The following is a 27,501-nucleotide window of genomic DNA, read 5'->3' as shown; positions in this document are numbered from 1 at the left end:
CGTGACGTCACTTTATCTAAGGAGATCTAATTGGTAGTTTAGCTCATTTACAGTTCAAAACAATCCCATTATTGACAAATTTAATAAAATAAGTAGCCAACTGAGCAATTTAGAGTGTAAATAAAGCTGGTTATAATGATTTAGATAAGAAATCACATATTTTTGTTATAATTGTTTAAAATATAAGTTTCTGATAATATTGGTTAAAGCTAAATTAAGAAATGATAAATTAGATGTAATTTGGAAAAAATTTCAGAATTTTAATTTTTTTACTCACAGATATGTCATCTGGTGGATACAATAACAATTCTCTCTCAGGATCATTTTGGAGAACTGTTTTATTTTTGATGACAAATTTTTCAAAATCTAGTGGCTCTACTCTGAGTGGTTTGTTCTGAAAAAGGATGAATCTAATAAAAAAAAATAATAAAATACGTAGAAAAGCGTATTCCCAATTATGTTTAACAAAAATTTTAACTTCACACAGAATTAATTTAAACAAGAAAATATTTTAGTCCACTAATTTTTACTCATTTCTAAATTCACAACCTCTAGTACTCATATCATAAGTTACAATTTGTAGAACCTTTTTATTTGAACAATGTAGTCACTCTATTTTTATTATGTTCACATATGCACAAAAATTACTAGTACATATTGTGTTTTATGATGAAGCATCATCAGTTTTGTACTATAATTTATGCTAAATTACAGTTAAAATAAATTTATAGAAACATAGATAACTACCAAAATATACCTAGGAATAAGTAAATAGTGAAATATATATTAAATTGATAAATTAATTAATATTTAATTAAAAATATTTTATAAAATTGTATGGAACTGAATTCTAGTATACATTTAAATTTATTAATGTAAAAGTGCATGGCTCTTGTTATCAATACCACTGCGATAAAATGTGAATCATTAGTGTTAAAATATCAACATTATTCCTGTTGTGATAAAAAATGCTCAATATTCAATGAATATATGAGAGATATTAATGAACTTGACATCAACTTTTACTTGGCTAGGAATTAATTATACACAACCATTGCTGTTTACTAATAAAAACTTTTGTGTTATATAGAGTGTGCCATCTTATTACACATACTTAGACATAAGACCCACAAATTTAAATTTCCACTAAAAAATATATAAAAATAGTTAGCATATTTTGTAAAACCTCAGTGTATTGTTCATCAACTAAATACTTTCATAGAGAGACAATAACTAGTGATGAAATATTTAAATCGCTAGATGAAAAGATAATTCAAAACTTAAATAAAATATTTACATAATTAACATAATTAATAATTATTAACAGTGAAAAATAAGAAAAATGTTATTACAAAAATACTGCTTGCATTTTAACATTAACCAAAAATTATAGATAATAACAAATCTAACAAAAAACAATATATATATCTATATAATATATATATATATATATATATATATATATATATATATATATATATATATATATATATATTATGTTCAATTGGTTTCTATATAAATATAGCATGATATATGTAGCCACTTGTTTCAAAATTTGGGGCGTCCAAAAAATTTATGATGAATTTAATTATAAGCCAAATATAAAAATTATAAAAAACCCATATAACTATAGTTGGAAATTATTGAAATATGAAGATAAATACAAAATTTTGTATGTATTGTAGATTCATTATATATAATATTGGTCAAGCACAATGATTATGAATTGGTGCCAAAACATTGTTTTGATGTAAAAATATAGTTCTTATATACACAAAATTGTGACCAGTTTTTATATATGAGCACTATAGTTTAATAACAAACTAGTGAACCACTATAGGTGGGTGTAAAATTTGAAAATAAAAAATTACTTTATAAATAGATTGGTTAAAACTACAACCGCAGTTGGATGGTTTTCGTCGATCACAAATGTATGTAAACTTTTTAGACTACTTACTTGCACAGCGCTTTCTCTAACAACTTGTGAGACAGTTTCCCTTAGTTGAGCTGCAGTCCCAGGTTTTGTTAAACCACGGGCAAACTTCCTTTCACTCATTTTTGAGACTAACCAATCGTGTTATAAACAAATAATATATATTTGACGTTATTTAAACCCATTTCGTTTAATTTCCACCCAATCGACCAAACATGTAAAAATCATTGCAGTACGCAAAAATCAAAAGATAGAAACACCACGTCGTTTACATCGGTCATTAAAAATACACACAACTTTATAATGTTTGCATCAATACTTTTTGCGTTATAAGATGATGATGTACAGCCAACAAAATAAAATTTAAATGTATTTCAAGGTTTATTTAAATAAATTATATACATATCCTTCCTATAACTTTTATCGGACCGTTTCACTAACGTCAATTGTCAAAATATGACAAACCTCATAAATTTCAGATATCAGCCGATTTCTAGTAGCAGTATTTAGGTATATGAAAATAGTTAAATAAATTATTAATTCCACCTAAATCTTATAAAATATCAAATGAAACAGTAAACCAATATTGAAACCAGTTTCTATTGATTGGTCGTCGTTGGCTATCCTGTGATCAAAATTCAAATTAAACAGTGCACTTTCATTATAAATAGAAATAGATATTCCTAACCTCAAAGATATTTTTACAATATAAACGATTCAATCAAATTTGGAGTATTTGTGTAAGGTATTATTTAACTAGTTTTATTATTATTTATATTTAAACTGTAGCTTTTCAACTAATTAAAATATGCGAATGACTAATATTTGAGGTTTTATCTGTAATATCTAAGTCAAGGTTAAATTTTTTATTTCTTATAAGTTTTTAAAACATATTTATGATAAAAGTTCACGATTATGCTTTTTTCTCTTTGCTTGTTTACAAAAATTAATTCATATAATTCAATCTAATTGTAATTTATTGTGGGTGATTTTAGAGTAACTGGCGAACGAAATGCTGTTCTAAATAACGACCTATGTTACAAAATCTCCCAGATTTGTAAGATGGAAGACGAAATAGATGACAAAATATTTTACCAAACATATGTTTCCCACATGAAAATAATGTCTCGAATAGCATGGAGTATCCCTTTAAAATTATCTCATATCACATTCACATCCCACATTTGGAAACTGTTGAAAATATATGTATTGAAACCGGAATTCATCATTTTTGGAGCTTTGGTGTTATTTGTGTTAATTTATATCCAAGCTGTAGATGAATGGAGTCGTAATTTATTAAGTAGATTCCAGTCTAACATTGGAAGATCAGCAACCAGATCCAAAATTGAACGGCTCAATTTCTTCAGTAACACAGATGTGGAAAAGTCCAGCTGGCAAATGAAAGTAGGTGCAGTTGCTGCTTATGCTGTACAGGGAAGGAGACCAAAAATGGAAGATAGGTTTGTTATAAATGATAATATAAATAATACAGGGGTTGCTTTATTTGCTGTATTTGATGGTCATGGGGGAGAATTTGCTGCTAACTATGCCAAAGAAAAACTTACTCAAAATTTACTTGATAAAGTTATTGAAATAAAAGATATAATATCAGGTCAGCCAATAAAAAAGGAATCAAAAGAAATTGAGGAAGTAGAGAAAATGGATCCTGAAAAACCTATCACTCCTATCCAACGTAGAAAAAGTTTTCGCAGAATCAGTTCAACTACTGATGAATGTAAAGGAGTCAAGGAAATAACTGATGTTCAGCTACTATCAAAAATAGATAGTATTCAGCCAATTAGTAAAAGCTCAAAACCGTTGAAAACAACCCCCAGCTTCAAAAAAGTTCCTGTTACCAATTATTTTGATAAATTTGGTACTGTGAATTATGAAAAGTTATTAACTGATGAAGTTTTAGCTGCAGATGAAACTTTAGTAGAAATTGCAAAAAAAAGTTTTGATGTTGCAGGAACCACAGCTTTAATAGCTATTCTTGAAGGGACTAGACTAATTGTAGCAAATGTTGGGGACTCGAGAGGAGTAATGTGTGATGCAAAAGGCAATGCTATTCCATTATCATTTGATCACAAACCTCAACAGATGAGAGAACGAAAAAGAATCAAAGCTGCTGGGGGTTTTGTTACCTTCAATGGAGTTTGGCGAGTAGCTGGAATATTAGCTACCAGTAGAGCTCTAGGAGATTACCCACTAAAAGATAAAAAATTGGTAATTGCTGATCCAGATATTCTAACTTTTGATTTGAAAGATCACAAGCCCTCTTTTATAGTATTAGCATCTGATGGATTATGGGACACATTTACAAATGAAGAAGCGATCAATTTTGTTAAAGAAAGATTAAATGAACCTGATTATGGTGCTAAAAGTTTAACTTTACAATCATACTATAGGGGCTCATTAGATAACATAACTGTCGTAATCATCAATTTCAAAGATAATATTTTTAGCAAGTATACAGCTACAGCATGATCATAAAACTGAAGAAACCATTTTATTGGAGAATGAATAAATTAACACCTAAAGAATTTTGAATAATACTTCCAATACTCAATATATTTTTGAAAATGTTTCTGGTTTGTTTCATTTATATACATTTTTGAATAAGCATAAGTTTTATTTTAAAATTACTATGAATGTTAGAAAAATCTATTGTTTTGGTAACTTTATGAATCTGCCATTATGTGTCATTACAAAATTTATTTGAAAGTTAATCTGTCAACTTGATAAATGATTGTTAGATCATGTAACACAACTTGATAACTTTGTTGGATTAATAATTTATTTCTAAATTTTCAACTCAGTTTGAAGATATGACATACTTTTATATATAAAACATAATCGAATTATTTATAGTACAAAAAATGTTTTCACATTTACAAATTATGATCTGTGACTAAATATTCTTACGAGATTGTGCTCACTTAAGCAGCAAGATAAAATCTTGCTATATATGTATATTGTATCTTTACCAAATTTCGACTGAACTGCTTACAGAAATTTTCAGTGGCGATTATTAATATTTTTGTGATGTCAATGAGCCTTTTATATATACAGATGGTTCAGAATTATGTACTTTAATTTCTAGAGCTGATAATATGTTCAAAAACAAGGGTACTATTTCAGGTATACTTTTTCTGAAAATTGATAATAAGGGAAGTAAAACCCTTAAAAAGGTTGAACCGAAACCTAATTTTTCTAATAAAAAGTTTTGATTACTGAGTTTAAATTATGGGATATTGAGTTGATTAATTTTATGTTATCACCTACCTAATCCCATGTCAATATAAGGTAATTTTGGAAGGTTAGTTTCAATTAACAATAAAATGCATGTGTACCTTCTACTTTAAATAAATTGAAAACAGTTATATTTATCAAATTACTTTTTACTTAGAAAATAATTTCTTAAAACTATTAAGAATTAATGATACCTTCCAAAATGTATTTATATGGCATGCGCTAGGTGGTGACCTTACATTAATTATCTTGAATTAAATTTTCAATTCCAAAAATATTTGAAAAAATAAAGTTTCCAATTCAACCATTTACAGAGTTGTATCTATCTTAGTCTTCAGTTTTATCTAAAACTGTACCATTATTTTTGGACATACACTCAGTTCTAGAAATGATTTTTTATAATTCCGGATCACCTTGTATATGGATGTAATGCATTTTTGTGATAATTTCAAAAAAAAACAATATAAAAAGCCAAGTGTGATAGGAAACTAAGCATTAAGTTTTGATGGAGTGTATTTTTTCTTGCAATGGTTTTTTTTTAAATATAGTTATACATTCTTTATAGAAGCTAAATGCTTTGGGCAATTTGAGATTTCACTTACCTTAGAAATCTGGAAGCTTACCCGATATATGATGATAGTTTATGTCGAGTTAAAAATCTTCCGGATTCCAAATATACAGAGTGTTTTGGAACTTGATGCAAAAAATTAGGGGATTGAGTAGATGACGTAAAAATAATGCTGTTACATCAGAAAAATTTTCTCATATGGCTCCTCGTTTCTGAGTTATACGCATTTAAAGTTGCGAAATCAGAACTTATATTTTCTAATTTATATATCAGAACATTATGAATGTTTAATGGATGATTACGAATGTCCATGTCGTGTGTTTGATGAAATAAATAATTCTACAATACTATCTGAAGGCCAGGGGCGGCTCATGCCCAATGGTTAACAATCCGTAACTTTTACAGGGACAACCTGTACAATCTAAAAATAGGAAAAATGAATCTATTTTTTAACAAAAAGGTACTCTTTGTTTAATTCGATATGTAGATCATTGTACATGCCAAGGAAACCGTTCGCCCTAAAGAGACATTTTGAAGAAAATTATCATAAATTGTAATTATTTATTGAAAATACCTACAGGAGGTATCAAAACATAATCAAACATTTCTAATTGAACTGCATACTGTCGAACATCGTGTTACTATGGAAAAATCGGAATGTAGAAAAATCTAGTTGATTAGCCTACATCTTATCAAATAAAAACAAAAAGAACTATCAGAAATGTTCAAAGTGTGCACCTTGCACTTCTACACACTTTGGAGTCTATGGAGGATATTTGAATAAACATTCACGATAGAGCCCCTCCCCACTTCTAAAATTATGTCAAAATTCATCTTAATAACATTTAATAGGTGGATTGGTCAGGGAGGTCCATTTGCATGGTCACCACGTTTCCTTCAATTAAATACAATTCAGTTTTTGGGATATCTAGAAAGCTGGGTATATGCAACACCGGTAAACACAAGGAACGATAGAATAAACTTCCACTGTGATGCTATAAGGCAGAATTTTGGAATGTTCTTCCAATTTTTAAGAAATATCCTCCGTGGACTCTGGAAGTGTGTAGAAGTGCACGTTGCCTACTTCTAACATTCATTATAGTTTTTTTTATTTAATAAGGTTTAGGCTATCCAACTAAATTTTTCTATATTTCAATTTTTTCCTTATGTAAGTAACACGATATTCGATAGAATGCAATTAGAAATGTTTGATTGTGTTTTAATGGTAAGTATTTTCAATAAATAATTACTATTTACGATAATTTCTTCAGAATGTCTTGATAGCGATCGGTTTCCTTGGCATGTACAACGACCTGTAAATCTACATAACTCCAAAACCATAAATTTTATAGTCAAACAAAGAGTATCTTTTTGTTGAAAAATCGATTGAACAATTAATTTTTGCTATCTTTAGATTGTACAGGCTGTCCCTGTAAAAGTTACGGATTGTTAATTATTGGGCCTTCAGATAGTAGTGTAGAACTATTTATTCCGTCAAATACAGACATCCATTAAAAATTCATAACGTTCGAATGTGTAGTTTAGAAAGTACACTTGAATATGAGTTCTGATTTCGAACTTTAAAGGCTTATAACTCAGAAACGAAGGGTTGTGTTAAAAAAATTTTGTCACAGCATTATTTTCACATCATCTACTCATTTCCGAATTTTTTGCATCAAGTCCCGGAATACCCTTTATATGTATTGAAATGTTATAGTTGTGACAATTTTCTCATTAATTGTCGCTGGAACTGTGTTATCTGTTTAAGGTAAGCCAGAGAGTATATATACACATTTCTATTTTTCTTTTCAAGATCATGTTAATTTTGATTTTCACATATTTGTGCTGTGCCAAAGATTATTGTGATTTTAAATAGTTATTTCTTTGTAATTCGCTGTGAAATAAATGTTGTGGTTATTTTTATTGTTTTATTCATTCAGAAATGGTAACAAATGAATATAATTTTTGGTATAAATAAAAAAACCAATAATCATATACATACAAAAATTATTAATAAAGGATAGTGAATGTATGTACAACAAATAAATGCAGATCATTTTCATTCAATAAGCACTTTTATGTGGTAAGTATAATTAATAAATATATTAAAATCATTTACAATGGCGAGCTTCAAACGTGGGAATCATTAAAGAATCTCAAACTCGTGGTCGGAATCAAAAAATCTGTCGGTGGGTTCTTGAAAATCTGAAAAAAAATTTGTAATCTTTACTTGATAAAATTGCAGAGACTGGTTTTAATGAACTTGATGTGAAAAATATCTTTGGTGTATGGTCATTAATATGGCCTCAAGTTGAAATGTTTATCCTGTCGTAATAACTAACAAAATCTAAATAGAGAAGTAAATTTAAAAATTATGTCATAAAAAATGACTGCCATCATTATCATTTCCACAAATGTTTTCACTGCCTTTAAATTTCCTAACAATATCTCCCTCTCATCCATTATCAGGAAATAAGAAAATTGACTAGTGACAACTTCCGATGCGTAACGAACAGTGGAATAGCAAGATTGATATCTTACAAAAACCCTATTCTTCCTAACCTATATCTGGGAATTGACCCCAATGGAGACGTTGAAAAATCGAGAAATTGAAATTTTTAAATGTCATTTATGCAGAAAACTAAAATTCGAAATTTGGTACAACTATCATCTATACTTACGCGAAGATTGGGGGAAGGGAGAATCATCTATCATATGGTTTGTTTACAGAGCTTCAATTTGTCAGTTCATCTCAAGAGTGTTTTGCGACTTTAATAATGGATCGAAGATTCTGTCACTGGCGTTTTTCAATTATTCTTTATGCAACTACAGTTTTAATTTACTTTGGGCGGAAAATTTTGTATTATCCAGAAATATAAAACCTCCGACATTTCAACTTTTTTCTAGTATGCTTGATAACCTAAATTAGTAATTAATTTATAAACTCGTTACAATTATTAATAATTTAACAGCTGTCAACTAACGTCCACACATTGTAATGTAATAGTATCTTATAGATATAGGTAGAAAATTATTGTCAGATATGTGAACCAATGTAATGATTAAGACTTCCTTGGTAAATGATCACTTTTAACCCTATGGGAGGAAAATTTCACTGTAATATCAGTAATAGTCAAATTAATCTTATAATTGTGAAAATTTCAATAAACACTTCCTTCATGGTGGGATAATTTTATTAGTGTCACTAATTGAAGGTATTACCTGCAAAAGAGGCAGCTCCAGCGTCCACGGCGTTTTCTAATACAGGAGACCATTCTGTTGGCTTATTGTAACTAATTTCAAACATTGGTTCTGTTTGTGGATTTAATAAATCTGTTTCTACTTTTAGACAAAAATCATTGAAATCCGATTCCGTTTTACAAAAGAAGCACTAAAAAATTATAACATTCACAACCTCATAAAAAGAAGTAAACTTTATATTTTGCATGCGCTACATTTTTCAGTGTTCTCTCACTTACTTTCAAATGTTAATTAAAAGTGCCTATGAAGATTGTAAAATTCAAAGTGCTATTATAATATACAGAAGTAACGATAAAAAATAAATAATATAATTACCATAGCTATTGATGGATCCATTTTGACTATATTTATTCTAGATGCATATTTACAATGATAAGTTGTGTCTGCTTCTATTTGTTCCTCTGTTTCCTTGTTTTCTACAAAGCAAGTTTTTTGGGTATGATGAGGATCTAAATATATTACTTCTTTGCCCACACAACCTATAAAATATAGAGCAACGTTTGGCTTACCGCCAATCACGCCCAGACTTTGTTTAAACTGGAAACATTTCTAAAAAATAAATAGAGAATTTTTTAGTGAAATTCTCACTTCTTATTTACTTACTTCTTACTATACATACATATATACATATATATATATATATATATATATATATATATATATATATATATATATATATATATATATATATATATATATATAAAACAAATTTTGGAAATAACTTCAAATTATTGGTGACCTTACTTTTATGCCTGACAGTTTGTACTTAAATAGAAAATATCCTACCTGTATTCCACTAATGTATAAAGGATTGATTTCAGTAAGTCCTAACCGTAAAGGCACTATAAGTAATAAAGGTTTCCATTCAGAATTTGTTAAATTTGTACCATCAAGTTTTGTTTTTGCTAAGCATAATTCCTCTGAAATAAAAAGCAACATTTTGGAAACATTTAAAACTTCATACATCAATCAATGAAATGTCTTAACATTATTGCTTAGTGACAGGACAAAGTCACAGTAAGTACAGAAAAGTATTACTCGTAAATCGGTTTGGCTTTTTGCCTATTTTACTAGGTGTCACCTTATATGTCTATTTCTCTAAGATCACATTTGTTACTAATGAGAGTGACAAAATAAATTAGAATGAGCAAACTAAAATGAATACATTTTTGTTACTACTTATTGTTTCTTCAATAACAGAACAAATTTTGTACTTAGTTCTAGATTATTAAACATACTTTATATTTTATTAATGTTATTATTCTCAATAAATTGACTTACTTATATCTGATATCACTACAGTATTGTCTAGAGCTACATGGATTGCTAATCTACTCCAATCATCATACTTCACCAATTTCCTACAACATATATCAGTTTAAATATGAGTTGACATTTCTTGCGCGTAGTTATTCCTAGTTAGTTAATGATTTCTACCCTCACACCTACAAAAGTAGATAGACTTTATGGTGAGTAGAATGAAGTAATTGTAGATGGAAGAATACTACCAACACATCTATATTTTTGAAAACTCCAAATGAAGCAACATTTTTTATTGAGAAGGAACAGATAATTTCCTGGCTAATGCCACAAAGAACATTAAGGATGTGATAATGGTGAGCTTTATTGCTAATACATACCATCTCTCACAATTACAAGGAGAAAGACCATGGTTTTTATCATTGCCTTATTCTCAGTTCCAGTCTCTAATAGATTTAATGAATATTAACAAGAATGAAAATACCATTGTTCTGGTAGCCCTTTGTTCTGAACTGGTTACAAGAAATCTGTAATAACTTTGTAAACACCATGTAGAACATTACTCCAGATTCAATTCTGTGAAGGTCATCTAAAGTTGGTTTTTGTAGGAGAAAAGATTTTTGTGCATTAAGTGAAAATTAAAAATCCTTGCAAGATAAATCATGATACTGAAGCAAATTTACACATTAATATGATAAGTATAAATGTATGTCAATAAAAAAAATTTGCTCTTGTTAGATATCTGATTAAAAATATCGTAACTTCCTCTACTTTTTCAGTTGTTGCACACACTCACTCAATAAATGCTCAAAAGAAGAATCATATGAAAGATGTTCCCCACAGCACATAGCCAGAAAAGTAGATATTTGTTGCTATCAAAGAATAGCACACTCTTTTGTTTTGATATTATTTTCAGGTGAAATTTTATATACTTAAACAAGAATAAGTTAATTCCAACCAAATACTACCAATACTAAGGTATATAAAAAGCAGTAAATTACTTGAGAACTTGTGCAACAGTATTGGGCCCAAACCATTGTCCAACTTGTTTTCCAAGGGAGGCTCCCATTAAGGCTATTTGGTGAATAGAATAGGGGGCTTGTCTTCTTTCTTGGAATTTTTTTAATATTCTCAAATAGGTATTATCTTTGCATTGTGGATCCCACAACCAGTCTCTTCCCAAATGTAGAGATACCAGAGCTTGTGCCAGAACCATCTGACCACATCTTAACATACAACCCCATCCTTTATCTGATGTAAGACCTTCATTTCCACCTATTGGTATAAAATTTTTCCTGTATGTTATCCATATTTTCGAAACTATGTCTTGTCTTATTTTATTTATATCTGAAATCAAGAACATTGTACACATATCTATTGTATTAAAATATTTGTGGAATATAAAATATTAAGCTACAGCCAGCTCTTGTTAACAATTGAATTAAAATTTTTCTATAAATAAAAACTGGACGAAATAAAAAATATATTTATATTAATTAATATCAATTGTTTTCTTGAGAAATGAGAAGGCGGAACTTTATTTACTTGGTGTAGGTGTGAAAGAATTGTTAAATACCTTGGACTGCGCTATATCTTTTTCCTAAGATCCAAACTGGCTCTGTAGTTTTAGGAATATCATTTGGTTCCAAAGTTGCTTCCAAACAAGCTTCAAACATACAGTCCATTATATCTCTAGTTGCCACACACATTTAAATGATATATATTTTTATAAATTCTATAGGATACATTTATTTTGTAAACATCACTTTAATTTCATTGTTATTTTTTCACAGTTAAATAATATACGCCATATTTATAAGTTGACGTATTTGACACTGTCAAAAATCAGCTGATGAGTTGGGAGAGCAGGATTTTTAAAGATACATCATTTCTAAACCGGTTATTTAGATACGTATACGTAATTGTTTTTAAAATATTTATCATCGGTTACAATTCGATAGCTCGCAACTCCTATGAAGAAAAGGAAAAAAACCAACTACACTTGAGTGAAGATGGTACCTTAAACCTATAAATCCTGGATATTTAACTAAGAAAATAACTATATGATCCTCAAAAGAAAAAATATGATTTAATTAAGATTTTGATGTTTATGAGTGGGTTATGAGCTATTGCTGGAATCAAATATCGTCCATATGTGGGTTAACATAACCTATTAAATTACAATAATATAATTTGGGGGACCTCCGTCCATGGATCATCAAAATTAAGTTTATACAAAATTATTCATTCGGAGGTGTATTTTATCGTTCGGATATCCGTAACATTTTTGCTTCCTGGTCTTATACTACTATACATATACAGAAAAGTCACGGTATAAGCCATAATTGACCCTTTTTGCACAATAAGGAAATGAATTCCTGCGAGCATCTCGTCTAATTGACAAATAAGTCGAAGGCAGGTAAATTTTTTTAGTTTCTTTGATTTTAGTTTCAATTCTAATATGAACAAAATCACATTGCATTTGCGCATGCCCACGCCGATAAAGAAAGAGCATTGGTCATGATCTTGTCCCTGTTTTGGTAGGCACACCCATTACCGTAAATTATAATTTACTTACTGTTTTCAGTGAATCACGAAATGTAATCAACGACCAAAGACGCAAACATGGAAACAGAAAGGTCACTTTCAACTTAACTAAACCAATAACACATTACATGGTTAGTTTTTATGTTCATAATTGTAAAATTGTGGCAGCATAATTTGGTTTTATAGTACAAAGAACTTGAAACTGGGTCATATTTTCACAACACTACTACCTCTTCATCATAGGCCAATTTCATATCACTCGCCTTTTGTTGCCTTCCTCTATCTTTTTTAGCAATGTGTATAGCAAAATCCTTCTTCCAAATTTCCTAATTCATACTGGCAACAAATGAATGGCAAGATGTTTTCTTGAAACGGGCTATCGAAGGTTTTTCGACTCATAAGTAGATTTTTTATTTTCAGTTTCACATCTGGAAAGATACTCCCTAAACAAAGCCGTTTTTGAGGACACATTTTGATACAAGTACAACTTAGACGATACCTTCTTTCCTTCGTCTTTTTTAAATGTATATTTATGTTCGTTCTAGCGAAGAATTTTATTTTTTCCCTTTCACAGTTGTTTACAAGATTTCATTTTACGTTTATAAGTCACATTTTCTTCATTGCTGCTATATGATCCACCGTCTTCATGTTGTTCATTTTCTTGAATCGATTTCCAAATCTGATTCACTGTTCCTACATGATATCATAGCTGAGGCTTTTTCCTTAGCCCAAGTTATCATCTGTTTCGTCCTCCATAATCTTCATATTTGTATTATTTGGTACTTCATTAAATTGCATGTTGGTTACACTATCTGTCAAAGCTTGAGAAATATTGCACGTTTCACTTTCTGTGGTGCATAATTTTTCTCATACTGATTGCGTCTAAAAAGAATTCTTCGACGGAATCGACACTAAGTAGAGTAGCTATTATCTCATTATTATTAATATTTTCCGAAATGTCTTCAAAACTTTGCAAATAATTGTGCAAGATCTGAGGCTCAGAGTTGGCCAACGAGTTCATCTTGAGGCACAGTTTCTATCACAATCGGTTGATTTTCTTTTGAACTACTCGACAGTTTTCTCCTACACAAACCAAAATACATACAAAAGCAACATAACTTCAAACAGTTCATATACGGCTTTAGCCATTAGCTTCATATCATTACATCAGACTTCTATCAATCAATCCCAAAGGTTTTATGAGTTGTAAACGGAGCATACACTATTTTTTTTGTTTCTTAGTATTCTAGGTACATTTCAAGAATCACACCTGTCACTTTTCAACTTACAAATTACTATACTAAAACTAATTGAGCACTCACTTGCAGACGGTAAACACAATTCATCAAGTAATCTACGTCATTTACGTACATTATAATTGATTGTGTTACTAATTTCAAAAAATGTTAAAACACTAACAACACAAAACAAACACAGTGTGTGTTACTTTTGGTTATGACAAATGTCAAAATCTCGTAAACCACACCTGTCACTGTGGGATGCGATGTTTTGCTTTAATCTGCAATACCTTTAAGTTGCACATGTAGAAGGAGTATGTGGCTTAAATGGTCTTAGTCGTACAACTGTGGCTGTGGAGATATTGCATATATATAATTTGGCAAGCCATAAATGTAATGGTAACAAAGTTATTGCATATTAATCGATGTTAGAACCTTTTATATTATTATTTTACATATAATAGATAAAAAACAAATACAATTTTTATTTTGTGAATCACACATAATTTTTACAACAACCTTCTGCATCTGGATGATGAACTAAGATTAGCCAAACGCGTAGAAACCACTTAGGGTCCGTATGTATAATTTTTGTTGTACTCATGAGTATGAGTTGTTGCTTTTATTATATTCTTAATTAGTATCGTTGCTAAAGTTAGGCTTGTAAAAAAGTTATCCGTGGTTATATTTATTCCATATCCTACAAACGGTTATACTAATTTCATAGTCACAAACTCTCCAAGATGAACTGAGGTTTCTCTACTTTCATCTTCTCCTAAATATGGAAAGTTATACATCGGATGCTAACCAAAATTTTATACTAAATTTGTTCAGTTTATTGGGCATGTATTGAGTGAATCTACACCTTGTTTTCGTAGGAAACAATTGTTCGTCAATAGTAATATTTGGCCCTGGTTTATAACAATTTGACTGTTTTCAATAAACTTGTACCAAACTTCGGAAATTATTGCGAATTTATCGGTTTGTAACCGTTGTCTTAGTTGATTTCTGTCGTCAAATAGAATGAATCTCATAATCTCAATTTTTATTATAAAGAAGTGCTATATCTATATTCTAATGAATCTAAATGTTCTTGATTTTGATAAAGACTTGTCTATGCACGTCCCAAAACACGTTTCCATCCCTATTATAGTATTTGTGCAGTAGCGGTTTGAAACGAATGTGTTTTTTTCTCGTGCCGAAAACCATGTACTCCTACTGAGTACTATAAATTGTTGCAAGAGGCCTATGGGGACAATTCTCACTCTCGTGCGCGTGTTTTTGAGTGGTGTAAGCGCTTTAGTGAAGGCCGAGAGAGCACTGAAAATGACCAGCGTCCAGGTAGCCCTGCAACTGTTTCAACTCCGGAAACAGTGACCAAAATCAACCAAATTGTGCGTGAAGATCGTCGAATGAGCATCCGGATGATTGCCGAGGCTGTAAGCGCCGATAAAGAAACGGTTAGAGAAATTATACACGAAAAATTACACATGACTCCTGTTGCTCTTACGTCAATAGCTCTGCTCAGATTTCTTTGAAAGGTTAGAAAAAGATCTGCTTTGAAAGGGACCCGATTCAAGTCGATGGAAGCAGTAAAGTAAAAAACGGCTCTCAACAAAGAAGACTTCCAGCACTGTTTCGATCAATAGAAAAAACGTATGAAAAGGTGCGTGGCGAGAGGAGGATATGAGAGTATATTGAAGGGAAGCATTCGAATGTAGAATATAATAAAACCCTTTTTCGTAACCAGTCTCGTTATTTAATAGACAGACCTCGTATATGCTTCCAATTATCTGTAAACAGATCTATCCCTAGACTATTCGTGAAGTTAATCTAAGATATTAGTTTTGTTTGGAACGCAGACGTTTTAAAGATAGCGATGAGACCGTAATCACGGTCTTCCGTCATCGTATGAGGTGACATAATGCCTTTTCGGAAACTAAGAACAGGTAAACATCACGACCTGAATGTTGAAAATTAATCCGAATAATGTTCGGAAACTGAAAGAAGTTAACTGGTCATAGCCATATTATAGGATCCCTTCTAATATACCAATGGGTAAATTTGATCAGCTGAACGGTTCTTTCGTTTGTTTCTTTTAAAAAAGTTATTAATTCTGAGTATATGGTTTTTTACGATTAGGTACTTTGGCCGCTGTGGTTTGCGTTCTTTGTAGTTTTTGGATTTCCAATAGAAATAATAGTTTTTTAGTATTAAAATCTTTGTATATGATTCGTGCTCAATAATAATTATCAAACTTGTAAAATGTATCACTGTAATATCATAGAAAGACTATAAAGAAGAAAATATGAAAAATTAACGCATGAAATTAAAGTAATTTTTTATAGTTTGAGATTTAAATTTAAAATTTTTACCACAAACGGAATGCGATGTTTGGATAATCTGATCAAAATCTTATTCTAGGTTAGAACTTGCAATCAGCTGATAGGTGATCTTCCTGACCAGTAAATTTCGCATAAGAATCGACATAGAGCAGGCAGTTTACCTCTATATCTAGTTGCATCCCTGAGGAGTTATAGGGATTTAAAATAGGCACTAAAATTTCGAAAAAAAAATTAATTTCAACATAAAAATACAAAATTTGGTACACTGTATGAGACTGCTGAGGGCATGAAGTAATGGTAAGTAGAAGGCAATCGCACCATCTTGGGGTGTTAATTGGAGGTGACCTTACTTTGAAAAGTTTAATGAGGAATTCCAAGAGCAAAAAAGGTTCAGAAACAAATAAATTTGGTATAAAAATAAGAAAATTCTATGAAATTTTAAGGTTAGGTCACCCCTAAATAACCCTCCAGAATGGTTCGATCGCATTCTACTTACCATTACTTAACGTCCTTAACAGTCTCATACAGTGTATCACATTTGGTATTAAAGTAAATTTTGGGCTCCCTTATAAGCCTTTGCTCCGTGTCGATTCTTATGTGGGACAAACTGTACATATAAAGATAATATAAGCGTGCTAAAATTGTACATTCTAGTGTATCCTAATAATATAAAATAACCCGATTATAGAGTTGAATGCAATCGTAAACCCCTTAACGCGTTTTCAGTAGGTAAGTACATAGCCGATAATAATATAAATGAACCTACCTGGTTTGAATTTTTTCTTAAACGATTGTTTCTTTGTAAAAAAATTACTAAGTTTCCGTCCCAATGTTCTATGTGTTTTACTATCATCAGGACTCATTTTTGTAGTTCAGAATAAATCCAGCAACAATAAAATGTTATTTGAAAATTAAAACATTGCAAAATTATCATACAGACAAGGATTGATAATGGTTTGAACTCGACACTAGTACTGAAGCGTCCGAAAAAATATCACGAGTTATGCGGTAATGTTTTCATAATTGTTTACTAAACAAAAGCGAATGCTAATGAATTTAATCAATTTACACTCAGTACCTATGTCTACACTGTCACTATTGTATATTATAAAAAATATTGGTTTATATGACCAGCAAATATACGTACGCGAAAGAATGTTATACTCACTTGCCAGAGCCGGACTGGCAAATGGTTGTAAGGAATAAATCTAACTGAATTTTATCATTGAATCTGTAATATTAATTGAATAATAATGAGAAACGAATACATAAATAAAATTGGAAATCATATATCGTAAAAACTAGATAGGCAATGTCTGTTGCTTCCCTAGTTGCGTTTATAAGGCATAATATTTTAATTGAAACGTTAGATACGATCTTACTAATAAATGTCTCTTTACTTCATTCATATCGGGTACAAAAACCATCCTATTTTCCATTTTGAGATGGATATAGCACGATTCACCAGCAGGGAAGCCAAGCCAGAACAATGACTTTCGTTTGTCTGATATCTTTCAAGCAGGTAGGTAACTCCTTTTGCCAGTGAGTCGTCTGTAATTTATGATTCTTCATTCTATTAAAAACTAACACCACTGACTAACGAGGTTGTAATTACTAGAATCAATTTCCTAGCGGAGGTTGCGCTACCCACCGTATTCCATCGAAGAATTGAAGAAATCTTGTCTAAAGTATCAATATGAACACGCAAGGACTTCTCTGAGCTCTCTGAGTTTTATCCATTCATACAAAGTAACTTTGATTTCGTTCACTGTTGTAAGGAAATTAATCGGGTTACAGATATGCTAGGATCCTTCCTACAATTCTACTTTAGTAGGTTGTTTGTTTTTGTTTTCATGAAGTTTAAAAAGTTATTAATCCTTCGAACATGGTTATCTATGATAAATTACAGAAGGTTGCGATTTATGTACGTGTTGGTAAGCTGCTAATAACTGCTCCGTAATAAAATTATTAAAATGCCTGAAACCCATTACGCAAACTGAATTAGTGTGTATACACATAATAAACGTATTAAGTTATAATGCACGAAAACGTTTTTGTAAATTTTTACTAAAAACGGAACGCGATGCTCGGAAACTGATCAAAATTTCTTTCCGGGATAGGATCCAGTTTTCGAAAAGCTCTCTTATAACCTACGTGAACCTTAAGGTCATCAGTTAAATAATTAAATACTAATAATAGCAGCCGCAATAATAAATCGTTCAATTATGAATAAAAAAATTCTTTCATCCGACGGGTCTATTTCATTTGATATTTTTTATTCTATAAAAAATCAAATAAAAATTAAAGTATCCTAACCCATTTCTGATTATTTCTATTTATTTAGTTTATCAGGTATTAATGAAATATCTGATGGAATCAGCTATCTATAGATGTTTTTATAGTATTATGTACATAAAGAGTTATAGGGTATACGCTCGATTGTGTTTAATAAATTCTTTCAATATCAATTTACAGAAATCCTAATTCAACAAAAGTTTACGTATTTCATATTCATATATTCATATATTTTAGCATCCTGAAGATATTATTGTGATTTTTGTAATGCTTGTGTGGAACAATAAAGTTTGAGTTTGATAACTATAAACACCACTATTGATTATACTAACACGAATAATATTATGATCAACAGTCATTGTTGGCATTATTGAAGGAAAGAGATCATCATTTTTTGTAGAAAAATCAAATATATGTTGGATTTTGTTCATTAAAATTAGCAAATTGATTGATTTAGGCATACCATTTTCACACACAATGTGTACGTTAGTTGGCTACATATGAAAAACTTTATTAAGTTATTCTTTACAAAAGGTTTGCATTGGTCCAAAATCCAAAATGCAAACATCACATATCAAAATTTAGCAATCATATAAGAGGTTTTTGGTCAAGAATAAAATATTTCACATAGTTTATTTCCATTAAATAAATATTTACTTCTGTGAAAAATTTTTAAATTTAAGTTCTCATATTAATTCATAATTAATATAGAATTCGATGGCGTTTTTTTATATAGTGATACTTATTCGAATTAGGCTTTGATAACATTGCAAATCCAGTAAAATTTCCGGAATCGTATTTTAAAATGTGGCACGATATATAAACACTTTGTTAGGTATTCTAATAATGTTTATATATATCGAACTGCAAGACGCATATTAAATATTGAGTAGTTATTTTCAATTTTACACAATTTCATTTATAATAATTTCCAATATAGTCAAATTGAAAGAATACATTATTATACAATATTCGACTGTGGATCTTGATATATTATAGCTGCATTTTAGATTTTTTTAAACGATATTTCATGACTGAAAAAGAATGGGATAAAAATTTTACAATGAATGTTGGTAAAGAACTAATTAAATGACAAGAAATCCAGGTTCTTAGTGTTCAAAAACAGCACTTTTTTATCTTATTCCAGAAAGCTTCCAACGGAGAGACCACTTTCAAGATGATTAATGTACGCAATTAAAAAAAAAGGAAACATCCAGTGAAGTTTCAAGATTTTGAATCTTTCCATTTGGTTCAGACTAATGAATTGTTTTATAATGTAAAATACCGTTGTCCCATTTGACTGGCTATTGATTTAAAATGATTTTCAATTTAATTAGAGTTTTATCTTTTCATTTAAATTTTATATCTATTTCCTTGGACAACGTTTCTCTTCTATAAAAATACGTTAAATATTTCTAAAGAGAAATCAAAACATATTTTTCATATATTTGCTTTACATCGGTTTTTCAATTAAACTGTTTTTTTTTTAAAGTTAAGTCAATCTTAATCTAAGCTATTTTTGTTTTTTTCTATAAAGACAAAAGGTGACACACAAAGTGTCACAATTGAAAATAATCCAGTCTTAGGGCTTAGTAAGGACATTATACAATAAAAATAGTGTATGAAATTCCCCTATCGCCTATTTTTGGAAATGTAAAAATCGATAATGTAATTCGTTGTTCCCTAAGCTCACTCAACTGTTTTTCCGGTTTTCCTGGAAAAATATCAATCATATCATCATAATTAAGTTTTTGAACTAGTTGAGCTTCACTTAAGGGTTTTTACTCTTTCGAAAATAAGAAAAGATCTTTCTCCTGAACAATTTGTAGCCGGAATACTCAAAAAATTCGTAAAGCAATATCAACATTTGGGTAAATATCTCGAAGACTACGCATATTTTTTGTGCGTACAACTTCCGTATTTGTTGAAGAATCTTTGAGTAAATTGTGAATGAATACCTACATTCATTTCCTAATGTCTCTTCTATATTGCCAAGATTCTTGTCGACTGGTTTATTGGCAATATTTTTCAAATCGTTTGTATCTATTTCAGATAAATGTTCAAAGAAATTAAAATTTTCGTAAAGCTTTTCATATGCACTTTTACGGCCAGTCAATTGCTCACTCAGACTATCTATAATAGGATACTAAACACTCAACAATTTTCTTGTCCAGAAAAAGGTATTCTTTCATTTATTTGTCACTCATCTGGCTGAATTTTTCTAGTTGTTTTGCGACGAGTACAATAACGATAATAATCTTTTTTTCATATTCAGAAAATTAATTGTCTCTCATGTCCTGGGGGTATAGATCTGCACAATGGATGATAAATCAGCTTGAGATTCTTGAAGCTTCTTACTAGTAGCATTAAATAGATCAAAAATTACATTCCAAACCAGAATTACTGTTTTTAAATGTTGCAGCTTTCGCCGCAATCCCGTAGCTTCTGATCGTTTAGTCGGTTTCTCATCTCTGCTTTCAGCAATAAATTAGAGTGCATCGATTATTGCAGACCATTATTTTTCTAACGCTTAAAAGGCATGATGTCGAGCAGACCAACGAGTTTTAAAATGACTCAACTTTTAAATGTGGACGCTGCACAGATTCTCAACGATGGGAGGATATAGTGGATATACTTATAGAAAATTCTTTACAAAAATTAATCTGAATCGATTTCACTTTTGTACATCTCGGGCCTCGCGGGCCTAGGCGTGAATCCATCACTGGGTACTGGTAATAAAAGAACAAATTTAGTTACCGTTGGCGCAGATCATTTTCTATTCTTAATTAAGGGCGGAGCGTTTCAAGAAACACTCACTGGGTAATATTAAAATTACTTGGTTCAAAACTTCATTTGATTGTGTTTTTTATAGTTTATAATGGAAAGAAGATTGCCATCCTATAAAGAGAAATAAAATTAATTTTTCTCTTTCGGTAAAAGAGACAGTTTTAAATATTTTAATCACTTATCAAAGAGAAAATGAAATCGAATGTCCTTCACCTTATAGAAAGGTTATAAATACATTGCCTGTACAGTGTGCAGCAAAGCAGTGTGGAATGGAGAATTTTCATGGAACAAACGCACACCTCGGCTGATTTTGCCGCGCCTTTCCATAATTTTTTGACGCAGCTGCATTAGTAAGAGTAATATGTCAAGTTCACGGTTGTATTTGATTCCTTAAATTCAAGCCAAAGAATACTCTCGCAGTCCCAAAATATTGTAGCCACCACGTTTTTGGTGCTTGTTTTTGCTCTCCTTTCCAATGCCACTCCATAGAATTTCTTTTGGTTGTCGGATCAAAGTAAAAGACAAAGTACCATTACTCGTTACAATTCATTGAATTAAACTATCTTGCTGCTCGCGGCAAAGGCCTAAAAATCGCTCAGAACATTCTACTCGAAACTACTTTTGCACAGCGCTGAGAATTCGACCTTGCACCACCAACTTGCACTAATTTTTGTCATGCTCATGTAGAATCTTTAGAACACCTGTTATGGAAATGCCAGCCTTTGCTTCAATTTCTTTTTTTTTTTTTTAGGTGCTGGTCACTTAGAACATTTTCTTTAACTAATTTAATGTTTTTTGGAGTATTCACCCTCACAGGAACTCCCGTGCTTGGGTCAACTTGTAATGATTCCATCCCCAGTGAAACGATTAAGACCAATTTTTTATTGTTTAAAATGATGGACACAAGTCACCATATGTTTTTGATTTGTGTAGGTTTAATCTTTTAGTCAAAAATTTTAAACAGCGCGAAATTCAATTAGAGACGTTTTTCAAAACAATATGACTGAGTGGCCTACTCTACTATAATAAAATAGATCAAAGCAGCAAGTTGAAACCTGGTGTAAAGCTTGTTAAGACTTGTCACTGACGCGTTCATAAACAGACTTGAACAAAAAAGTAACTTGCATTTGCTCAAGACAAATGCTGCAAGAGAAGGCTTAAAAAAATAATGAATATGTATGTGTGATTTGCTTCGATCTTATGAAAAAACTTCCAGCCCCAATTTTGGCATCGAGTTGTTCCACGTTCTTCACAATTGCCCATAAAATAGATCTGAAGAAATTTTGGATCTTCATTTGGCATTGGCATCAATGATCCAATTTTATGATATACCTGGCCTTGAATTTTAAATGTTGTCTCAAAATTCGACCATTAGATGACGAATCACAACTTTGAATGCTCCAAACGACGTCATTTGGAAGCAAGAAATAAATTTTCGTGTTTTACGCAAAAATAATTTTGATTCATTTGAAATTGCATTGCATCTTTTGTCCATCGCATTTTCTTGTCAACGATTATCACGCTGTTCTCGTGTGCGAATTCTTTGAGCTGCATTTCTTTCTGCTCTCTGTTCGACTGATTCATGAGGTGATCTATAGATCACTATAAATAAGCAAGTTGTCAGTGTCAATATAACATTTTGATAAAGACTCCAAAAATTATTGATAAAACTAATTTTGAAACAGAAGAGACCTAAAATCAAGAACATTCAGAAACATAAACATATAAAAAGGTCTAAGAAATAAGAAATTTATTTTTTTGTTTATATAAGAAAAATGCATTTCCTTCAGAATTACGAAAATGAAATTTCCAATTTAATTAATATTGGTGGAAATTACTCTATTATTATCAGTCGATTTCTTTTTTCATCATATAGTGTTAATCAAATACTCATTGAAGTTGTGTATCTAGGAGGTCTCTAATCTATGACTGAGCTATTTTTGTAGTTAACCAAAATCATTTTGTATTTTCATTGTCGTTATCGGAATTGAATTAAACGTAGATTTTGCAACCAAAATCACAGAATCTCTACAAGCTATTCACTATTAATTTTCAACACACATAATATATCGAGGCATCAATCATTCTTGATTATCTTTCTGAACATGAAGCACTTCACTTTCCTCTATCCTCACTTCTTCAACACGAGAAATCTGGGAAGGTTTCATCCAACAATGTTTAGATATTTTATACAGAATTTATTCAAAATATGTTTTCTTCTATTTTTTTTAACTTTATTATTGTAATTGAAATCTATAATAGGCATTTTCAAAAATATATTCATATATGGTTTAGTAGTTAAAATGTCAGAAATCATTCAGTTCCATGTAATTTTGTAGTATTAAACTTATTTTTGGTATGTCCTTTAAATTAATAAAAACACGATTTTGATCTTATTATAACATAAGCAATGCTTGAAATTTACTTTCAAACAATACTGTGTGCTGTAAAACTCATAATTTTTGAGGTTTCAACTGTAGCCTATCAATAACTTCTTGTGGCATACAATAAGTAGGGTTAACTTGTTTCACAGAATCATGTCCTAAAAGTGATAATGCAGCTAATCCAAATATTGTATGGAAAGGATCTGGAACATCCCCAGGTCTATCTGCAAATCCTCCAGTTTCAGTATCTTGACAAGCCAGAATAAAGTTTTTCAATGATGATGCATTTATCCAACAAAGCCTTCCTAGAATAGTTAGTGATGATAATACCCACCACGAATAACAAACATCTGGTAATTTCTCAGGTCTTCCATTCAAACCACCAGATGGTAATTGCCTTTCACACAACCACCATGCCAGGGTATCTCTATCTACAGCATCCAACCTGAATAAAAATACCAATATCAACATTTTTTTTTCAATGTGATGATTCAAAATAAATGTATAGTAATCATTTATTGTATAGTCCAGTATCATTTAATTCCATGTTACATAATGTGTAAAGTGAATTGACATGGTGAAAGCTTTTAATCATTTAAAAGTAAGTATTCTTTGGTGTTTATTGAAGAAGAGAAGAGGTTTTCAGTGGAATAAATAAATAAGAATATGAAAAATGAGTAGATGTAAATACAATTATCAAAAATATTACTTTTCTATCTAATTGTTATTTAATATTTATTTTACAACTTACAAACATTCCTACAATTAGGTTAAAACTACATACAGCCATACATATCCAAAAGTAAATAAAGATCAAAAGGTGAATTTTGTTTGTCTCTAAAAATATTTATTAATTTATCAATAGCTACTTTCTCCCTTCAAATATATTTGTACAAGCACTTTTTTTATTCTCAAGTACTTTTGGTAGGTGCCTTTGAGTCTTGAGTACTTTCTTCTAATGTTATTTCATATGTTAATTTTGTGAATAGAAAACGTCCACTGAGGGTCTAGTTCAATTAAACTGTAGTTGAGGCAATGATACTTCTGATTTTTTCATACAAAATGTAACAGAGATTATTTGATCCATCTTAATATTTTTTAATAACAAATGAACAATGAAAAATGGCTGAACCTGTGAACATATGTCAGGTTTAAGTGAACCACTATAAAAACAGAAAAAAATCAAAAAGTGTGTCAACTGCATAATTCAAACTGGTCTTATTGTTTTTTAACACATAATGTAGGCAAAACAAGTTACAAATTTTAAAAGAATTACCTGTTAGTTATCGATAAAAATCCAATACAACAGTAAATAAGACCTGCATGACTTTCTGAGAGTGGTCTAGATCCAAAACCACCATCAAAGTTTTTACAAGATAACACAAACTCAACTGCTTTGTCAATATCAATTGCATCCATTCTATTTAGTAGTGATAAAGTAGCAACTGCACAAAATGAGAACCGAGTATCTACTTCCCCCCACTTGTCTCCTGAGAAACTACCATCCGGTAATTGGAGACTTGCTATATATTTTACTACACCATCTACATCAATAGCTTTAAGATTATTATAAATGCAAAGTATCTGCACTGCACTAAGAGTGTGTAGTATGTGGGGATCATGATTAATACAAGCGCTTATTCCACCACTTTCTGGGTCTTGACATTTTTTTATATATTCCGAAATCTATAAAACAAAACACATTTCAATATAAATCAAAATATATCTGTACCAGGCATGGCAAATGATATTCCTTACCTCTTTTTTATTAGGGGGTCGAGCATGCATAAATTCCAAAGCTGTTAAACCCCAATACATACCCGAAACTCTTAAATAATCAGTCATACCATAGTCATAGCTACTTTCTTTTTGACCATATTCTTTAATAAAATCTATATGTTTATCAAAAAGTATTGTAGTTGGAATATTTTCTTGGAGGGTTACATCTTTGACATAGAAATCCGACATTTTATTTAAATAAAAAGTGTGTGTGCATATACTACTCAAAATATATTTTAAAATTTATTGATTAATATGACATTTGTAAGTTGTGACGTTTTAGGAAATGTCATTATCGTCTACTGTGTATATTGAACTATAGCCTTTTACACTGTTTGTGTAAAGCTACCAGCATGTTACCATTAATTTTATGTTATTTATTTTCGTCATCTTCTAATAACATAGTGTTCACTAAGTTTCTTATTATAGGAAAGAATTGATGATTTTCATGTGATAAAAGTTAAGATAAACACTGCTTACTTACTATTACTAGAATCAACTGACATTATAGAGAAGAGTTATTAACGTTGTCAACGTCTACAATTGACGTTTCTGATAATTTATAAATGGTGGCAATTTTCTTGGATACTGTATATTGTGTAAAATGGCTAGTGTCGGATTTAGGTGGTTAGATATTTTAGAAAAAGAATTTGATAAAGCCTTCGTAGACTTAGATTTGAACATCAGTAAGTTTTCCGCCTTTGAAAAATGCTTTACTTGTTTTTTTTCTTAATTTACTCGACGTTATAATTATCGATGTAAAAATATTGAATGTTTTTACACATTACTGAAAAAAACGTTTGTTATGTATTAAATATTATTTATTTTAAGGTGAGTTGGAATCTGAAGAAGCTGGTTTGGTATTCAACGTTCGTCAAAAGCTATGCACTTTAAGTTCTTGCTTTGCACAACTTACACACAAAGCACAAACAATTTTTCAAAACAGCGCCAAGTTAGAAGTAAGTAAATTCTATAACTTTGTATACTATTTGGTAACAATCCAAGAATTAAAAAAAATGTATGAACAACATACTTCATATGCATCATGAACCATAAATAATTTTTAGTAAATCCATATTATCTTATTCAAATTGAGAAACTACAAAATTAATATTTTTCTTTTAATTACCAAGGAATAATTTTTACGAATTACACTTAAAATACTCCAAATGCTTTGGTATCACATAAGGCAAACGTAATTTTTCTTTTTTGAAAAAATTCAAATATTTGCCAACTATGTTATAAATTTAAAGTTGTAAAAATCGAAATAAAAGAAGAATATAACTATGCTAAGTAATATTGAAAAAACTTCATATGTTTTTTCAGTCACAGACAATGTAAAACTGTTATAAAATAATTAACTCACTTAATGGATTAATTGTTGTAACTACAAAATAAATGCATACAACTTAGTTGCATATATTATTATTATGTAATTAGTATACAATACTTCTATGACTGTACCAAAAACATTGCATTTGCATTTTGAATAAAACTATCACTTTTTTTTGAAAGTTAAATAAAATTAAACATGTAATTTTTAATCTTTATTAAAATTATCATGTGTGTTAAGTCAATACCTAAAAAATTCTTATCGAGACTGATGAACTGTGGCACTTGTTTTTATACCATAGGATGTATATTTTTTCACAGTAAAATGAAATAGGTAAAAGTTCCAGACAGAAAAATGGTCAGTTAGGAATTCCATTATGAAATTTTATATTGGAAATATTAAAAGCAATTGCTAGAACTTCCACTATTCATTCATGTTTATTCCAAACTATATTGATGCTTTTTGTGTCACTATTCACCCTATACATTTTTTTATTTTAGGGTGTCAACCATTCTGACT

The 27,501-nt window shown here is 30.2% G+C and overlaps 5 protein-coding genes across 10 annotated transcripts in view; 2 read left to right on the top strand and 3 right to left on the bottom strand.

The window, feature by feature from the left end:
- The window catches only part of LOC130451319 (dedicator of cytokinesis protein 9), a 29,344-nt gene extending 26,941 nt beyond the window's left edge, over positions 1–2,403 (bottom strand). The window contains exons 1-2 of one of the 2 annotated variants that reach the window (XM_056790265.1): positions 1,958–2,403; positions 278–394 (exon numbers count right to left, since the gene is read on the bottom strand). In XM_056790265.1, coding sequence (XP_056646243.1) covers positions 278–394; positions 1,958–2,056 — 216 coding nt within the window. In that variant the 5' untranslated portion in view covers positions 2,057–2,403. The remainder of the gene's footprint in view (positions 1–277; positions 395–1,957) is intronic. The other variant, XM_056790266.1, reaches the window with a different exon arrangement.
- LOC130451321 (protein phosphatase 1L) lies at positions 1,808–4,520 on the top strand. 4 transcript variants are annotated; one of them, XM_056790272.1, is made up of 2 exons: positions 1,808–1,931; positions 2,929–4,520. In XM_056790272.1, exon 2 carries the CDS (start codon positions 2,996–2,998, stop codon positions 4,418–4,420), a length of 1,425 nt encoding a protein of 474 aa, XP_056646250.1. In that variant the 5' UTR covers positions 1,808–1,931; positions 2,929–2,995; the 3' UTR covers positions 4,421–4,520. The 4 variants fall into 4 exon arrangements, with proteins under 4 accessions (XP_056646250.1, XP_056646248.1, XP_056646246.1 ...); XM_056790270.1 differs by lacking the exon at positions 1,808–1,931 and adding an exon at positions 2,375–2,443; XM_056790268.1 differs by lacking the exon at positions 1,808–1,931 and adding an exon at positions 2,390–2,678.
- A 3,147-nt stretch (positions 4,521–7,667) lies between these two features.
- On the bottom strand, positions 7,668–17,570 carry LOC130451322 (cysteine protease ATG4A-like). 2 transcript variants are annotated; one of them, XM_056790273.1, is made up of 8 exons: positions 17,171–17,570; positions 11,851–11,940; positions 11,276–11,621; positions 10,296–10,375; positions 9,801–9,934; positions 9,330–9,563; positions 8,976–9,144; positions 7,668–7,958 (listed from the first exon to the last, which is right to left on the bottom strand). In XM_056790273.1, the coding sequence occupies exons 1-8, from the start codon at positions 17,265–17,267 to the stop codon at positions 7,900–7,902; spliced, it is 1,209 nt and encodes a 402-aa protein (XP_056646251.1). In that variant the 5' UTR covers positions 17,268–17,570; the 3' UTR covers positions 7,668–7,899. The 2 variants fall into 2 exon arrangements, with proteins under 2 accessions (XP_056646251.1, XP_056646253.1); XM_056790275.1 differs by lacking the exon at positions 7,668–7,958 and adding an exon at positions 8,012–8,673 and having other exon boundaries at positions 17,171–17,501.
- Positions 17,571–23,698: 6,128 nt separating this feature from the next.
- Positions 23,699–25,936, bottom strand: LOC130450766 (geranylgeranyl transferase type-2 subunit beta). Its single transcript, XM_056789388.1, has 3 exons — positions 25,629–25,936; positions 25,147–25,556; positions 23,699–24,315 (listed from the first exon to the last, which is right to left on the bottom strand). Exons 1-3 carry the CDS (start codon positions 25,836–25,838, stop codon positions 23,940–23,942), a joined length of 996 nt encoding a protein of 331 aa, XP_056645366.1. The 5' UTR covers positions 25,839–25,936; the 3' UTR covers positions 23,699–23,939.
- A 217-nt stretch (positions 25,937–26,153) lies between these two features.
- Positions 26,154–27,501, top strand: part of LOC130450912 (Golgi-associated PDZ and coiled-coil motif-containing protein-like) — a 34,437-nt gene continuing 33,089 nt past the window's right edge. Inside the window, exons 1-2 of the mRNA XM_056789630.1 lie at positions 26,154–26,335; positions 26,481–26,608. Of these exons, the coding sequence (XP_056645608.1) occupies positions 26,254–26,335; positions 26,481–26,608 (210 nt within the window). The 5' untranslated portion in view covers positions 26,154–26,253. The remainder of the gene's footprint in view (positions 26,336–26,480; positions 26,609–27,501) is intronic.

Source organism: Diorhabda sublineata, chromosome X (assembly GCF_026230105.1).
Source record: "Diorhabda sublineata isolate icDioSubl1.1 chromosome X, icDioSubl1.1, whole genome shotgun sequence".
NCBI classification, from domain to species: Eukaryota; Metazoa; Arthropoda; class Insecta; order Coleoptera; family Chrysomelidae; genus Diorhabda; species Diorhabda sublineata.
The sequence above is the reverse complement of the archived record's forward strand: the minus strand, read 5'-3'. Positions and strand labels throughout refer to the sequence as shown.

Bases quoted from the DNA above. Each gene is read 5' to 3' on its own strand.
- LOC130450766 (XM_056789388.1), bottom strand. From the start codon at position 25,838: ATGTCGGATTTCTATGTCAAAGATGTAACCCTCCAAGAAAATATTCCA. The intron at 25,557-25,628 runs GTAAGGAATATC...TTTGTTTTATAG, and splicing joins GACCCCCTAATAAAAAAGAG to ATTTCGGAATATATAAAAAA. The intron at 24,316-25,146 runs GTAATTCTTTTA...ATTTTTATTCAG, and splicing joins TTTTTATCGATAACTAACAG to GTTGGATGCTGTAGATAGAG.
- LOC130451322 (XM_056790273.1), bottom strand. From the start codon at position 17,267: ATGAGTCCTGATGATAGTAAAACACATAGAACATTGGGACGGAAACTT. The intron at 11,622-11,850 runs GTATTTAACAAT...TCTTGATTTCAG, and splicing joins AAGATATAGCGCAGTCCAAG to ATATAAATAAAATAAGACAA. The intron at 9,145-9,329 runs GTAATTATATTA...ATAATTTTTTAG, and splicing joins TGGATCCATCAATAGCTATG to TGCTTCTTTTGTAAAACGGA.
- LOC130451321 (XM_056790272.1), top strand. From the start codon at position 2,996: ATGGAAGACGAAATAGATGACAAAATATTTTACCAAACATATGTTTCC.